Source organism: Camelus dromedarius, chromosome 29 (genome assembly GCF_036321535.1).
Source record: "Camelus dromedarius isolate mCamDro1 chromosome 29, mCamDro1.pat, whole genome shotgun sequence".
NCBI lineage: Eukaryota > Metazoa > Chordata > Mammalia > Artiodactyla > Camelidae > Camelus > Camelus dromedarius.
Window position 1 is genome coordinate 19,210,485 of NC_087464.1, and position 17,598 is coordinate 19,228,082.

The 17,598-nt window shown below is 45.5% G+C and overlaps 1 protein-coding gene across 1 annotated transcript in view; it reads left to right on the forward strand.

Annotated features, from left to right (window-relative positions):
* Nucleotides 1–13,115: 13,115 nt before the first annotated feature.
* The window catches only part of TMC3 (transmembrane channel like 3), a 34,465-nt gene continuing 29,982 nt past the window's right edge, over nt 13,116–17,598 (forward strand). Inside the window, exons 1-2 of the mRNA XM_010986824.3 lie at nt 13,116–13,204; nt 14,437–14,583. Coding sequence (XP_010985126.3) covers nt 13,116–13,204; nt 14,437–14,583 — 236 coding nt within the window. The remainder of the gene's footprint in view (nt 13,205–14,436; nt 14,584–17,598) is intronic.

Consider the following 17,598-nt stretch of genomic DNA (forward strand, 5'->3'; position numbering starts at 1 on the left):
TGGTAACAAGAATTGGTTGTGGGAGGTGTCAGTGTTCAATGTCAGATTGTAGTTGCAAGGAGAGTGATAGTTGTAAAGTCAGAGTGTGTGAGCGTTCCAGGGCCCAGGAGGTGGAGTTAGGGAACAGGGGGCTAATGCGTAACGAACAGTCTCAAAGTGTGAAAGAACAATGGCATGAATCGCGCCTTCAAGTAGAAGGGATTGGACTCTTGGGCTCTTTCAAAAGCTGCCGTCTTCCAGTGTTCCTGTGTGGCCTTCTGGCACTCATATCTCTAGTGGCCTCCTTTTTCCTTAGAGTACCTCAGTCTTCAAGTACTGACCCCGCTACCCAAATACACATTGAAACACTTCTTTGTGTCTACCCAGCCTCGATGGGGAGACTTCCTTTTTTCACTCCTATTGCATCAAGGCTGAAGACATTGGGAGAGAATCCTTTCTCCACCTGCATTTCGTCATGGACTAGGTCAAAGTCATGGCTTTTATTCTCATATTATCAAACAAAACCCATAAGGACAAAGGAGATAGTTCACTTACTCTTCATTTCAACTCCTCCCTTGAGAGGAGTTCATGTCTACAAACTATAAATTTAAAGACTAGCTTAGAGATCCCATTCTGAAGGACAGGCACTCTGATCCAGACCATCTAATCATGTGGTTTCTCACATAGAGAACTGTCTGCCTGGCCCGTGCGACCAGCCCTCCCGGTGTGCCTGGCCATGACTCCCCCGTATGAAGGGACCTAGCCCCAGGCTGGGGACAGGGGCTCCTGTGAGTCAGAGATGAGGGAGCTCCTTATGCAAGGCTGGCTGTGGCCTAAAGAGTCAGTGGATTCTTCATGGGGAGCTCAGAATTCTAATGCAAATTTACAGAAGCTCTTCCAAAAGGAGCTTTGTTTGTGTTGACTTGTTCTGTTTATTTGAAATGACGGTGATCCCTGTTCTCCAGGAGCTAATGACATCATTGGAACAAACAGTGCTGCGATTGATAGCCTGCTTCTCTCTGTTCCGAGTAACAGGCACCGAGGGCGGCCTTGGGAAGACACTTGGCCAGACTTCCATCTATTTATCTGCATCAGGGCTGGCGGACACTGTAATTGCATTTGCTTCATTTCCTATACAATTTATAGGAAGATCATCGAGCAACAGGAAAGAACAGAAGTCAGAATATATGAGAATGACACTGAAAGGTTTAGGCTGGGCCGTTGGGATTAGAAAGACCAGAAAGGTCTGCTTCAAAGACTTAAAAAAAGGTATGAAACAAGGCTGTCATTCTCTCCGTGACTGTCATTCCTTGAGCCAGTATTCTTCAAATTTTATTTCAAAACAGTGAGACCATTGATCATATCAGTAGAGACTATGTAATTACACTGTCGTGGCATAGTAGGTATTATCCATTAAGTCTCTGATCTGTAGGAGTCATCATGAAAGAGGTCATATTCAACACCACCAAAACTGGCATCTGGCTCATACCTGAGACTGATGTGGTTCCAGTGATGCTGCAGGGAAGCTCTTCTCCACGCAGTGACTCAGGGACCCAGCTTACTTTCATCTTGTGGCTCCGCCATCTCAGCCCATCACCTCCACGGTCACTGCCAAGGGGGATAAGCCGTGTAGATGGGTTATACCAGCTCTTAAATGGCTTGATCTATATTTAACGCATTTTACTTTGGTTCCCATGTCCTTAGAACCAGGCATAAGACCTGGGCTAATCACAAAGGTGTTGGGAAATACAGTGTTCCCAAGTGTCTGTGAAGGACAGAAAAAACAGATATGAATGAGTCCTGATGGTTCCTTCCTTCCTGCCTCGTAAGTGTCCTTATTATCAAGCCTCTGACAGAGTTGCGCTGTTGCAGTGCGTAGATGCAACGAGTGCACAGGAGGTGTTTAGTGAACGCTAGCTTTTGTCCTTGTCTATTCTTCCATGTCATCAGAGTAAGTGTGTAGTTCTCACAAAAGAAATAGCATAAAAATAAAAGGAGAAGATGGCATTCGGACAGGCAGCTGAGAGCTTTGTTTTCAGTACCTGACACTACCATATTTTAAAATAATCTTTCATTTTATAGTAGTTCTCTATTTAAAGAAAAATGGTAAAGATAATACAGAGAGTTCCCGTATACTCCACGCCCAGCCTCCCCTGTGTAATGTCTTACATTAGCACGGTACATTTGTTACAATTAATCACCCAGGCAGGGCTTAGACAGTATCATTAATCAAAGTCCACACTGTATTAAGGTTTCCTTAGCTATCACCACCTGGCCTTTTCTGGTTCGGGGGTCCCATCCAGGATTACATTAAGTCATCATTTCTTTTTCGACTCCTCTTGGCTGCCATCACCTAAGCCTTCAGTTCCAGTTCCTCTGATCCATACCCGGTGTCTAAATGTCCACACCCACGTGACCCCTGCTACGTATCTTGTAACTCCCTCCTTTGTGCCCAGTGGCTGAGGCTGAAAGATAAGTGGATAACAGAGTATCAAGGCTGCGGTTCGGAGCCTGTGTCATTGGAGGACAATTGGGGACGGCTCCTACCTGTCCCCAAAGACCATCGTAGCTTTTCCTCTTGGGTAGCCTACAAATCACCTCCACTGTCCTTTCAGAATGATAAGTCATCTTTCAAGGCTTACACTAAGCAATACTCCCTTCTTCTCTTCTACCCTTCTGTAGCTCCAAGCATCTACCAAGCTGAGGGTTCAGAACATGTCACCCCAAAATATGGCACTTTGGCATATTGATTATTTTGAGTTAAAGGTGCTTAAGAAACAGCCAGTGCAAGAAGGACACTCCCACCTTCCTTGTCCCCCTGAAAACGGGAGGTGAATCTCGCAGGTGAAAGGTGCCCTCCCTTATCACCAGAGCGATAGAAGGTATCCTTATCACCAGAGACAGGGAACTTAGAGCCAAGAAATCGGTAAACAAACCTTGTTACTTCTTCACCATTTCCTGCCCTAGCCCAAATCCCTTTGTCTTGTCAATGCTTCGCAAATTTGTTGTGCCTTTGTCTACAAAGAACAAGAGCTTCCTTCTCTGGTCACTTCTCCAGGTCTTCCTTCTCTTGTGACGTCTTCCACCTTCACGTGAAAATGCAATGACATGTGTACGCTTTACTCCTGTTAATCTGTTTCATATTAGTGTCATTCTTCAGCTCAGCCAGAGACTCAAATTGGGTGGAGGAGAATTTTTCCTTCCCTGCATACCACAGCAGTTACCGCACTGCACAGGGATTCTTGCTTTGTTTGCCTGTCATCCCACAAAGCATCACGTTGCTTTCGGGAGAGGACCATGTAGGTTTTCTGTGTCATCCCTCAGGGAGTGCACAGAACCAGGCACAAACCAGACAGCAAATGCTTGGTGAGGAAGCACGGGAATGGAGGGGCTCGTTTACGCCTTAGGCGTCCTGGTACATCTGCTTGTGCTCCATGCCCCGGCCATGGCAGCTCATCCCAGAAGAGGCCAAGTTTGAGAATTCTACCATGGCCTTCATATTAGGTTGGATTGGAGGGGACAGGGGAGAAAGGCTATGGACAGCAGGCAAGGAATAGACATTTTTTAAATGACAGGACCAAAGGATTTCTGCCAGAAGGGAGAAAGGACAGGAAAGGGTCAACCCAGCTTTCAGAATAAACAAGTCTGGATTTTAGCAAGCTAAACTTTTTTTTTCCCCTCCTGCATGTCTGTTGACTGCCATCTCTATTTTATGGCCATTTGGAGATCATTTGAGGTCCATTCCATAATTGTTTTCTTGCTAAGCTTCCTTTATGCAGAAAAATGATAATACAGTTAGGATGCTTTCAAAAGTCCTGGGGGAAATTAATTTGTTTACAGGATTGTGTATCATATGGTTAAACCAACAAGGAGGAACAGACGGCTCTCTTTCTCAGCAGAGCTAAACCACTGCCCAGTGAGGTCACCAGGCGGGCGATGTTTGCAGGGTCCCAGTGAGCTCAGCGTGGGCTCTCTGTTTTGTACTGTGGCCATCCAGATGCATCATATCGCCATTCTTTCGAAGGTGGCTCCCAAATCATCCTTACCACAGGGCTGCTCTCGGTTACACTAGCCCAGCTCTTTGCTCTGGGATTTCGATCGTCTTCCCTGGATGCATGTGTGCAGCCCTCACACCTCTTCTGCTGTCCATCCCTGCACCTTCCTTGCCTGTGTCCTCATGAGCTTTTTCTCTCCATTTGACCACCACTCAAGTGCTTTCCTGGCATGTGGGTATTCCTCCTGCACCCTGAGCGCTAGCCTGGAAGAGAACCGTGACCACACTCAAGCAGATGGCACAGAGGGGTCAAAAAATAAGTACACAAAAATGAGAGACAATAAACTTAAATAAATGACTGGCCTGAATCACCTAACGGTGGACTGTAATATAAAATTTCCAAGGGATAGCACTGGATCATACAGCTTTATTCTCTATCAAGTCGGCACTATCACAGTTTCCAAATTTGCAGGGTAGAAATTTAATAACCATAATCATCTAATAATCAATAATCATGGCCCTATCATAATCAGCACTAGTTTGTCTTCCTTTTTTAATCTCACGCAAGATACCACTGAACAGATTTCATCCTTCCTGCAGCTGGGCTGGGACCGCGTGTTCACTTACACGGTACAGTCCCTCTTAGAGGTCAGCCTGCTTCCCTCACCCGTGGCTGACTGTAGTAAATGCAGACACCCAGAGTTCAGCTCCACATGGGTAATTGGCTACTGTTTGGGCTTATTTATTAGACTCAGATGCTTTTTAAAAGAGGGAAGGCAGGTTCTGGATATGTTCTGATGGCCGAATTACTTTGCATAAAAAGTTACATTTCATTAATAACTTCACCATTTACCTTTTTAATGTTGAAAAAGTATATGGCCCAATGTTTTACATAAATCTATCACAACTGTATCTTACATTTATGAACATTTACTCTGCCCAGCCCTGTTCTCTGCTTTCTGTAGATACTCACTCATTTTATCTTTAAAAAAAAACCTTGAAGTAAAAACTACTCTTAATCTCGTTTTGGAGATAAAGGGACTGTATTCCTTTCCGAGGAGTGCTGACACAAATGACCACAATCTTGGTGGTTGAAAACAAGAGAAATTCGTTTTCTCACTGTCCCGGGGGCCAGAAGTGTGAGCCGGTATCACTGGCCAAGATGAAGGTGAGAGCAGGTCTGCTTCCTCCAGCGGCTTTCGGGGAACCTCTCTTCCAGCCGCTGGGGGCACCAGCAGTCCTCGGCTTATGGTCCCCTCACCCCGCCCTTCAAGGCCAGCATCTTCAAACCTCCCTCTGCTCTGTTTTCACGCCGTCTCCTCCTCTGTGTGAAGTAAAATCCCCCTCTGCTGCCCTCTCACAAAGTGACATGTGGTTGTTTTTAGGGTTCATGCAGGGAGTCCAGGATGACCCTCCCATCTCGAGATCCTGAACCTAATCCTACCTACAAGGCCCTCCTATTTTTTTTCCTTTTCTTTTTCTCTTACCTGTAAGATAACATTCATAGCTCTTAAGGATTAGGATGTAAATATATTGGCGGAGGTGGGGAGCATTTCCAGCCTGCCTCAGTGACACTGAGAGCATCCTCTGAGTTTAAACATTACCATAGCAATGTTCGTTTATATTAATTGTGAAATGCACGTGGGTAGATTGTACCAGGAGCGAAGACATTGTGACACAGGTGCTTAGTAAATATTTGCCAGGTAAATGAATGCAGAGGTCCTCCTGAGAGATGAGAGAGAAGGGGAAAGAAAACAGTGTGAACATGGGAATTCCATCCAGCAGAAGCGGGGACAATTGTATGTTTCATTTTTTTTTTTTTTTAATTAGGGGGAGATCTGCGGTAGCACTAGAAACTGGGAAAGAGAGGCTTCAACGTACTAAATGCTTCAAGTTCCTGGAAGATATGGTAAAATGGAAGATGATTAGAGGCAGCTCTGATGGCCACTTCAGAACTCGTGTGCACAGGAAATTTGAGGTGCATTTAGCAGGAAGTTGCTAGAGCCCCACAAACACCACTATTACAAAGGGGCAGGGGCTACATATGAGGATGGGCAGTGGAAGAGATACGGAGCCTCCCTTGTTCTGCCCTTTTCCTTGCTGTAGCTTGAAAACATTCAGAATGATAAGCAAAATGTGGTAAACACATCCAATGGCGAATGAGTCAGCCTTTAGAAGGAAGGGAATTCTGACACATGCTACAACATGCATAAGCCTTGGGGTCACGATGCTTAGTGAAATAAGCCAGTCACAAAAAGACAATACTGTATGATTCCAATTCCATGAGGTACCTGGAGCGGTCAAATTCATGGGGACAGAAGGCAGGATGATGGTTGCCAGGGGCGGGGGGGGGGGGAGAGGAGTGGAGAGTTACTGTCTAATGGGGACATAGTTCCAGTTTTTCACAATGAAGAGAGTTCTGGAGATGGTTGGTGGTGATGGCTGCACAACGACGTGAATGAACTGAATACCACTGAACTGTCCACTTAAAGTGGTTAAAATGACAAATCTGAATATTCAGTATTAGACAGTAGGGACAGAAGTGATCGAAACAATTATGGTCACTCCAAACAGGAAGTCTCCAGCCTGGGTATTTTCTGTAGATTCTGACAATCTCTGATGTGGCAAGATCTTCCTACCACGGAAAAGTCCCTAACAGAGCAGGGTGGGAGGCAGACGAAGCCACATAAGGATCTGAGGATGAGGCCATGCTGAACAAAAGAACAGAATGAGAGAATTGCCCACTGGTGCAGGAAGGGAGGAGCGAACAGAACAAACACTCAATTCTTCTTTTTAGGATGCTCCCAGCCTTGCCCCCCCACCACTTTCTCGCCCCACAAAGTCATCATCCAGCAGTCCCCACCCCCACCCGTGAAGAGCTGAGAGATGGAATCCACCAGCATCCCTGAAACAGGAAGGAAAACCACAGAACATGATGGGGGAGCAAGTATCATACAGGACTAGACTATTTCTTATTCAAGGAGCATGAATAGAAAAAGAGTTAACATGGAGCCCAAGTAAAAATGCTGCAGCATCACAAAGGAAGTGAATGTGTAGCTCTCAAGAGGTAGAGAAAATGCACAGTTCAGAAAAAAAAAAAAACTTTACTACAGAAAACAAATGGTAACTCTGAGACCATATTTGCTTCTCTCAGTGACATAAAATCAAATGCTTCTTTCTGAAACAAGAGATGCAGATTGATGTCATAAGAGAAGATGGTGAGTTATAAAGGAAACCGGAAGAGTTAAGAAAAATGTGAGTGGAGACTGACATGGCAAAATGAAAACTGGATTCGCAGAATCTCAAGACATCGGGTAAGAGTAATCCAAGCTCCTCAGTAGTCTTGAATGAAAGGCTAAAGTCAAGGATTATAAAAATAAGGGAAAAGTGTAAACATGGTAAAAGGAAGGATGTCAGTCACATAACACAGGTGACTGAGCTTTTGTGTGTGTGTCTTACTCATATTTGTTTATTCAAAAAAAATTTTTATTAAAGTATGCAGTGTAGACAGACCAAGTTACTAACACACAGTGGGTCCTCAGGAATCTAATCACAACTCCCACTTGGCTCTTGGCCCTTTCTGAGCAACGAGTTGGGAGGAAGGGTTCAGGGAGAAAGTTAAACTGCCCTGGCAGAGCAGTACAACCATCTCTAATTTAAGAAACAAGAGTAGCCACGAGAGCTTTTCAGCCAGGGTTCAACCAGAGAAGCAGAATCAATATCTAGGGTTTGTTATAGGGGTTAAAATCACCTTAGTCATGAGAGGTGGTCCAGTCTAAGCAAAGACATTGTTTTTGCCTCTGCTCTTGGGCCAAAGTTGCTCTAGGTCACATGGACTGGGAGTCAGGAAGGAGAGCCGAGTGGGAAGTGATGGGGAGTGAGGACAAGAGGGCTTCCTCCCTCGCCATCCTCCCCAGAGTGACTGGAACCCGCACAGGCAAAGCAGAACCCACCTGTGTCTCCCATCACCTCGACCTCAAAGATGCAGATGACTTGGAGGAGTGGTCGGTGCCGTCATACACAGCTGCACACACACGTGGCCCAGGGCTCGGAGAAGCTGGAGGGAAGATCCAACGGAAGCCGAAGGAGCTGAGGGTTGGGATACAGCCCCAGGACGACAGGGCCAGCCAGCAGCTCAGAGACCCCGTGTGTGACGGGCCACCGCCCCTGCTGCCCTTCACCAACCTGAGAGCGTGGAAAATGGCCACCCCTTCTCTTCCATCTTCTAAACCCGTCCGTGTCTCTCTTTTGTAGCCAGCCACAACCCAGAGCCGCACAGAACAGGGGCCACTGGGAAACACATTTCCAGCTTAGCTCCGTTATCACAGTGCAGAGCTCCCCCAAGAGACAGGAAGACCCTATATTTGGAGTCTCTTTTCTCACTGCAGATCCACACCCCTCCGCTGCCCAGGAGACTAAAGGCAGCGTTTCACTACCAGATACCAAAGGGTGCTGCTGGTCGGGCTTCTTGCTGATTCTGCGAGGTTCAGCCTCCACGGAGAGCGCTCAGCCAGCTCCCCGGTGATGGAGGGCGCAGCCCCTCGGCCACGGCCACACTGCGGAAGCTGCTGGAACGGCAGTGAGGCTGGAAACAGACGGTGATGCCAGATGCTGGCAAAAGGGAGAAACACAATAAGAAATTTTACTTCTGCCTGCTTTTTTGCCAGTTGCAGCTGCCTCTACCTCGGGCTATTAAATCTCTAAACAAGTAATAGAAAAATCCCGGAAGATTTGTAGGGAAGATCGTCCCTACATTTGTGTGTACAACACTTAAGATGAGAATAGAATGTGCGCATGAACTATTGCTGGGCACACACAAGGCCAAAATAGACCTCTCCTCATTAGAAAATCAGCAAATATGGGTGGACCTATGAAAACATGCTTTAATCTAAAAGAAGGAGGTAGACTTCAAAAAGGAAAAAAAGGGAAAAGGGCATTTAATTTTTTTTAAGTCTTGGTTGTGGGAAATGAAGTAAATTTTAGGGGAGAAATTGCTTTAAGGGAAAGGATTTTGAAAGGTCATGATAAAGCAGGAAATGAAAATGTTACATCAAAAATACAAGAAGAAGGCATGCCAATAAAAATTGAAGGAAGAAAAGGAATATATTTTCCTGAAAGAGAGGATTTTTTTTAATATCACACTTAGACTAAAGCAAGAACATGGTAAACATCGCGGTTTGGTGGTAGGTCAGCATATCACAGAGATGTCTTGTTCTGTTCTGTTCACTCAGCTGATCCGTAGATATTCCTCGGGCTTCCGTCAGCTGACGGAGACATAGCACTTCTGGGAAGGATTGGGGAGGAAATGCTGAGAGGAGGCCACCCCTCCTCAGAGACAGCGCCGGCCTTGCTGTCTAAAAGTCCCCCCAAATTAGGGAACATGCAATCTAAACATCATAGAAGAAAAATGGCAGCCGACTACGAAATGATTGCTTGACAAGGAATTCAGCTGCTTTCTTTTACCCCAGTTTTTGAGAAAGTTCGATTTTTGTCCATTTCCTAGGAGTTTATGTGTTTAGAGATAGTCACCTGTGCCAAAGAATTTTTTTTTTTTTGAGAAAGCATAACTGCAGTGCAGTACAGGAAAGCTCTATAATTTGTACCCCAACTGCAACCAATCTGATCATCAGTTCCTCCTTCTAAAGGACTCTGTTGGGGTGGTGACTGTCTTCGCTTACTGCAGGGGGCAAGAGGAGCAAAGGACAACCCCACCCTCCAGCCCTGCTGTCCATCACTCACAACTGTCTAATGAGTAACAGAAGTGTTGCAGTTTCCCTGATGGAAATCTCAGAGTGTCTGCTCAGTTTCAAACTTATTTGCAGCTGATGATTTCAGGAAGAATTCAACAACTGCAACAAAAAATTTGTTCTCATGTCTCAACAAATCTCGGTATTATTTACAAAATTGAAAACAATTCGTGAATGTCTTCCCTAAATCACATTTTCCAGACCCGAATCGTATTTCTAAACTTCAAACAAAAGCTTTTAGAGTCACTCAAACAATACAACAGGCCTGTAAATAATATCTCACAAACAGAAAAGTCTCGTAAAATCCAGAGCTAAAAATGTGGTAACTTAGAAAAGGGAGCTTGGCGTGGCTGCCGGGACGCAGGCATTACCTCTCAGGGATGTGAATGTCTCAGAATAGTTCCCTTGGCCGGAGGGACGTGTCTTTAACTGATGATGAAGGCTGTGCATGTTTCTGTTCCTGTAAGCTAAGCCATCTGATGATTTCTGCTCAGACCTCCTGGGATTTATAACAAAATTTTATTCTTTTTTTTTTTAACTGAAGGGATTTGTGTGTTATACAAATAGACCTTCACTTGCTGCTTCTCTCCTTTCCCCTTTATTATCTTCTTCCTTCTCCCACCACCCAGAACCTGTAAGCAACTGGTCTAGGAGATAATAGTTTCAGCCCATTTTGACATTGGATCCTTTCTGATTTGTTTAGATGTTTCCACTGTAAGCACTGGAGGGATTTTTAGTCATTTTGTCTTTATACACATGCTGGCTTACCTTAAAACCATCAGGCACATCGAAAGCCTCTAATCAAATTGTCAGAGGAAGTCAGATGCACGCCCAGTAATTTATCCCTTGCATTCGGAACGCGACATCTCCTGCCTGCACTTCCTCTTTCCGCCTGGCCCTCGGGAGCCTGGAGGAGCTGGGGCCCAGGGAGGAAGTGGGGAAGTGAGCCGGAGTCCCTCGTGCTGGGATTGAGGAGCAGCAATGACAGCCTCACCTTGAACTCATCACTAAAACGAATGCCAGGTGGACTTCAAGACATTTTTTTAATCAAACCAAGGAACCCATAAAAAAACCGCAGACAAATTTGAGCACATTAGCACAGAGAACTATATTCAATTTCTTGTAGTAACCTATAATGAAAATGAATATATGTATGTATATGTGTGGCTGGGACATTGTGCTCTACACCAGAAACTGACACATTTTAACTTACTATACTTCAGTTAAAAAGAATTTTTGAGCACATTAAAACTCATTTTATCAATATGAATAAAAACACATCATATCATAATCTGTTTTAATAAATCTCTGTAGTATACTTCAAAATTTGGTATTACCCCTCCCTACACCTCGAAAAGCTCAAGTGTGTGTATATATATATATAATATATGTAATATATATATAATACATATATAATATACATATATATGCAAAGAGACAAAAATGCTCAAAATAATTGGTTGCATAAAACTAATATAAAATATTTCAAATTTTGAATAAGTATTTCAAAATAAGGCAAAGGGGCCTTTAGGAAAAGGAGGATGAAAAAAAAATCTTCGAAATGTTCGGAAATAGTCCATGTAAGTAAAAACATCTAAAAGAATGCTCAAAAAAACGGTCAAGAGGCTGAAAATAACTCTGCTGTATATGCCATTTTGTCTGTCTGATAAACACAAATTGTATCTAGTATTACTAGTAGAATATCATGTCTGATGTCCTCAAGCAAACTGACAGGCAGGTGACTTGGTCTCCCAGGCCCCCAAGCCCATCTCTGGGTGAGGGCTGGCTCTGGTACCCGGGCCTCTGCTTCCTTCCCGTGCCCTGAGCCCCAGGTCTGGACGCCGGTCTGGTAGCCCTTGAACCTTAGGACCCTGGGCTAGGGCTCTGGCTTCCTTTGCCAGACAGTAAGAGGGGTCTAGTTATTTCCTAATGAATTAATGGGGGAATGAACGAATGCAGTTCCTCCCCTACGCCCCACACCTGGAGCTGCTAACAGATCTCCCTTCTTTCCTGTTGCCTGGCGCCTCTCATTCACGTACCACATTGTGGAGTCTCCCGTGTATGAACCAGGAGGCGTGTTCAACTTTCTGTCTCTCATTTCTGTCTCATTCCTGCACCTCCCCATTCAGCTAATGTGCAATTAACCTTACGGCAGGCAACCTATCTCTTGTGTTCATTTGAAAATGGAGGCTTATATGGTGAAACTACGGGAAAGTCCGGGCTTGAGGATGAATGCTTTGACAGACAGTTGTCTGTCACTAGGATTCTAGTGAATGGTACTGGTGAATGGTGAAAATGGGACCTTGCAGGTGACAAGGGACCTGGGTACCATTCTGCTGGTGGCTGGGGAAGAGGAGAGGGAGCTGCTGATCTTTGCCCGAGGACCAGGATGGGCTGGGCGTCCCATTTGACAGCAGGAGATTTATTTTCAGAATATTTGTGTGATCATTTAATCTCTCTCAAATTCTGACTTTCTTCCCGTGAAACTCTAGGAAACTATTTAATCTCTTAGCCCCAGAATCATAGGATCATCACACTCATGAATGTGACCACGTTTAGGAAATGTAAAATATAATAAAAAATTAATTTGAATATTATGAATATCACGCTGAAGTATTTTGGGGTGATGAGTCATTATTGCTGAAACCTACTTTTAAATGGTGTCGGGGAATTGTCACAATTATTGTAAACTGACTACACTTCAATTTAAAAATTTTTTAATAAAAAAATAAATGGATGGGGGAAGGTGTATCGATAGAATAAAGCAAATGTGGCAAAATGTGGCAAAAGTGATGAATCTGGGATAGAAATACATAATATTCGTGGTACTGTTCTATCAACATTTCTGTAGGTTTAACTTTTTTCAAAATAGAAAAAAAAAAAGCTGAGAGTAGATAAAAACAAAATGTATGATGGTGCCTCTCCTGGACTCTGCTCTGTGAATGGGGACAAGATTCTTACTCTCTCTACACTTCTTTCTAGATAGTTAATCGTGACAAGCTATGCCTTGCATTCTCCCTAACCAGTCGTGTAACAGATGTAAAGTACTTTGCAAACCACAGGGCCCTTTCTGGGCACAAGGGGTCACAGATGTGACTATTTGGGAAGCACCAAGTGATCCTAGATCACCTGGCCAAGCCTCTTGCCTTTGGCTGTCTTGATTCCAGCCAATCTCTGCTGCCACAGCCACCTTCACATACATATGCATGATTGGCTTCCTGGCTTCTCCGCTGCTCTGATCATCGGCTACAGACGTGCAGTCCTGCTCCTGAGAACTGGAGGGCAGGGCAACTTGCAGATCCAGTTCAGAAACCTCCGGTGGGAGCAGACCCCTGCGTGCCAGCTTCCCAGCACCCTGCCCACCCCCTACTGCTCACGGGCAGCCTGTCGCTCCCATGAAACCATCAAAGGCATCCCAGCGTTACAGAAGCATCCGGAGAAATACCAGCCAGCACTGCTTCTACCAGGAGTCCCTGCTGCTCAGGTGAGCGAGCCCCATCCTTCCACTGGGCGGTGAAGGCAGGTTTGTGAGGAGGGAAGGCCTGGGTCACCCGTGCTCGAGTCTGAGCAGCGGACCAAGTCCCCGTCCTGTTGGGTTCTCCTTCAGAATGAACTCAGAAACTCCTTTCTCCAGATCCCTGTACAGCGAGGGTGGCAACCTTGGCCATGTGCACAGAGGGTGATGGCTCAACCTGCTTCTGATCAGAATCCAAAAGCCTGTATTGCAACCTGTCTGTCTTTCTGGCCAAACCCACAGGCATGCTTTGTCTACTTTCTCTCGTTTACTCAATCAGCGATATCAAGAGAGAGTAGACAGTTCATCTGTCATAATAAATGAGATTTCTGTTGGAAAAAGCCTCAGGCTGATTAGCAGTGAGGGAGTGTTATTCAAATTTGTTAAATATTTACAAAGGTATATTAACACCTCCATTAAATTTGGAGAAATGGGAGACAATTCTCCTTTGAGTAAGTAAAAGCAATCTGAATTAGAGAAAAGCAAAGGAATTATTTTTCTCTTACTTTTAACTGCATCATTGATCAAATAGCCACGGCAGAATATTCTTATCGCCTCCTGAAAATTTGCATTAGGATTAACATATTAATTGTTACTGGGAATAAATGTTGCTACATGTTCAAAAGTTGTTCTCCCAGAGAGTGACTATTTCCCTGAAAGATTTGTCCATGTAAATTTGCTTAGCTAATTTCTCGTTCACAGAAATTGCTGCCTGTTTGCCTCTGTGATCTCTGATTTCAAATGAATCAAAGCGGCAGTAAGGAGGGGTCTCTGGATGAGAGAGTTTGGTTTCTATTTATTTCATATCCAGAGTTAAGGGACAGGGAGGTGTCCTTTCTCTAAAATCAGCTGATCATTTCAATAAGCCTAAAAAAGAAATTGTTTTGCCATCAAAGACGCTGCTGTTCAGGAATCGTACATAAGCACTGTCATGGTTCCTTTTATGACATCTTCTGATAATATCTTTTATCCTACGAGAGCTGTAGCTTTCACTGACCCACCAAAGTGCTAGAACCAGGGAACTGTGTTCCAGTGACTGCTAATCCTGCAGAATTCTCTCTGCCTCCCTGTTCCCTCCCCTTCACACACCAACTTCATACGATGACCTGGGGCTGTAAGATGCTGAACTTGCCCAGGGCAAGATCTTGGCTGGAAGCAATTCTGCTAATCAGATTTTGTTCTTAATGCCTTGATCCATTCAGCACCTTGGATGACAGTTTTACTGCTGATGACACAGGGGACAGCAATGATCCAGAGCAAATCTTCCAGAATATACAGTTCCAGAAAGATCTCATGGCAAACATTCGCTGCCGACCCTGGACCATGGGACAGAAGCTGAGGGCACTGAGGTAAGGATCCCAACAGCATTTACTGGTTATTGCAAGTATGCTTACCATTAAACCACCCTGCCCCTCCCAGGGAGACGAGGGAGACAGGCATAAAGACCCATGTGACAGTCATGGGGCTGACACTCTTGATCTGACTTAGGGAACTCATAAGCATGTCCGAGGGGTCCAGCTGGTCCAGACAGGGCCTCCGTGTGTGTGTGTTGTGTGCACACGTGCACGTGTGTGTCTGGCTCGAGTGTGTGTGTTGGTGGAGAATTTGGGGGTTTCTACCTCCTCTGTAAATAGTAGATCTTAGCACTATGCCTAGAGGTGAACAAAATAACCAAACTCTCTAGAGACAGGTGTACCATCCAGAATGAAAATAGATATTAATTTTACCTGCTTGGTTATGACCTCCCTCGAGGGGGAAAAAAAACCTCTGTGAGATACTTAGAATCATACTGGAGAGTCTGTTTAGATAATAATGAAGAGCTAAAGATGTGAAGACGGATTGCATGGCCACGTGATATTAGGTTCTTTTCATAATTTCTCTAAGGACCAGTTCCTTTCTCCTTAAAGGTGAGGTGGTGGTGAGGACCAGCACCGACTTCCCACAGCAGTGTTTCCAAAATGTTGACTGTTAAGCCATCAGGGTGCTGCTAACGACAAAAACCCCTGGCAGCCCTCAGACTTACTGAATCAGAAACTACAGCAGAGGGCCCCAGCATTCTAACGGGCATTCAGGTTGATTCTTTTGCAAACTGAAAGTTTGAGATTCATGGAGAGCAGTTCACGGATTAAATGCCATGTGATGTTCAGCATTGTATCTGGTCTTCAGTAGTCCCTCCCTGCAAGTGAGCAGTGATTGACGGCGCGGGTGCCCGGGATCACAGCAGAGGGACTGAGCAGAGTGGTCCTGATGAGCCGCGCGGCTGAGCCGCTCTGACCCAGGACGCGGACCTTTCTGGAGAAACAGACCCACCTGACCGTTAGGCACACACTGTGTGGCCAGGATTAGAACCACTGCCGCATCTTATTTTTTAGCGCCTCTTTCTAGATGCCAAGCAGATTGCCCTTTCTCTCCAGTCTGCCATTAGGTTTGCATTTCTTTCCCATCAGATCACGCCTTTATTAGATTTCCACTCCAGGCACTGTTCTTCCAGCCTGGCCAGTGACCCAGCCTGCCCCTCAGGTGGCTGCGGCAGACAGCTAAGGTTATCCATAGTTTACGCTCCCAGAAGTTCCCAATTAATTCTCCATGCCTGTTACCAGCTCTCGTCACTTCCAGTTCTTTGAGTAAGAATGGCATTTTTCAGATGAGAAGGCTGATACTCAGAGACGGTAAGCAGCTTATCCCAGGACACACAGCTGCTGAGTGCTAAAATTGAGCTTTAAAGTTTGGCTTCCTGATCCCAACTCCAATATTCTGTTCTATTGAAACAGAGGGATCCTACCCAAGTAATCACTGGAGTAATTTATCTTAAAAAAAAACAGTCATACGTTCTATCAGAATTTTAAAAATCATACAGAAATGCTGAAGATGTATGATTATCTAAACTGTAAGAGGGTGAGCTTTTTTAACCTGGGGGCAGAGCAAAAGCACACGATAACTTCTCTGTCAAAGCACTTCAGAAGCAAAAGAACAGATCAGGCCTTCAGCCCCAAGCATGGCCAAGGCGCTCGGCCGGGGCTCCGAGGTGGCCAACGCCAGCGAGGCCTCGGCCAACAGTCCAGCTCTTGGAGAGCAGCTCGCCCTCTGAGACCTGCATTTGTCATCCCCTTGTCACACGTCTCTTCCCGGTCACCTTGAGAAGCTACTGGAGCAACGCTTCACTAACTGCACCTGCCGAGACTCGTCCTGGCGCCTCTGTGGGAGGCGCAGAGAGCACCGGACCCTGACTGCTGGGGGCCCGAGGGAGCGTGGCCAGCACAGATGAAAGCAGGGAGCTCTAGCTGGGGTCCGGAGCAACAGCCGCTCGTCCGGGAGGACGGAGCGCACACCTGTTTCCTTTGTAGGAAAGTACGTGCCCGGTGCCGGTGGAGTCATCGCTGGTCTGTGACGGGAGGAGGTTAGGTACGGTCCTCCTGCTGCCTTAGCACCAACTCAGCCTCCATCGCCCTCGCTCACCCTCTCTCTCTCGTGGGGTCACTTCAGGCCTCTCTCACCCCAATTAGCTAGTGGACTCTTCCTGGGCAACCACTCTGTTTCATGCACCTCCGTATTCCGCTCTGCCTGACTCAAATAAGTTTGCAGAAAATGTCTGCAGGACAAAAAAATAATAAATAATGAAATGAAATGAATTATTTTTTCACTTGTGTAGGCATGTACCTTCTAGATGCTCTATCGGGCAGAATATCAACCCTTCCCCTTGCCTGCGTGTCTGGTTCTGAGCAGACTGCAGCCGGTGCATTGGCGGGGCTGTGAAGGTGGGGCGATGGCAGTGAAGGTGGGGCGATGGCAGTGAGGGCAGGGAGGTCCCAAGCTCAGCACTCTGTTAAGTCATGTTCGGAAGAGATCATACTCTTTGTGGAAAAGGGAGTTAGATAGTTCCTTGGGTCTCTCAAGAAAGGTATCCGAATCTGTGGGTGTTGCTGGGATGTTCCTTGGGTGACACACACCAGAACTTCCTAATGAGTAAACTGGTCAAACTGGCAAACTGAATGATTCAGAAGAACTAAGTTCTTCGACGCTGAGCATGATCAAATGTTCAACCACATGGGGAGCTCATCAGTGCAGAACCAGATGAAGTCACCTTGAAAAGGACATTCATCTGTCAGAGTCTTTGACTTCGGTCTGTCCCATGGCACTAACATTTGTTTTCTAATCCTGCAGTTCGTTTACATCCACACGTAAACCATCCATCCTAATAAATTCAGTCCATTTTCAAAAATTAACCATTTAAGCAAGACATCAGTTCAAGTCACCAAAGGGGGCAGCTAGTGAGTCAGTAGTTGGTCTGAGCTAAATCTGGTTGTTCGTGGCTTCAGAGACGCAATTTTCTTGCTCACATTAACCAGATACCACCCTTTTCTGAA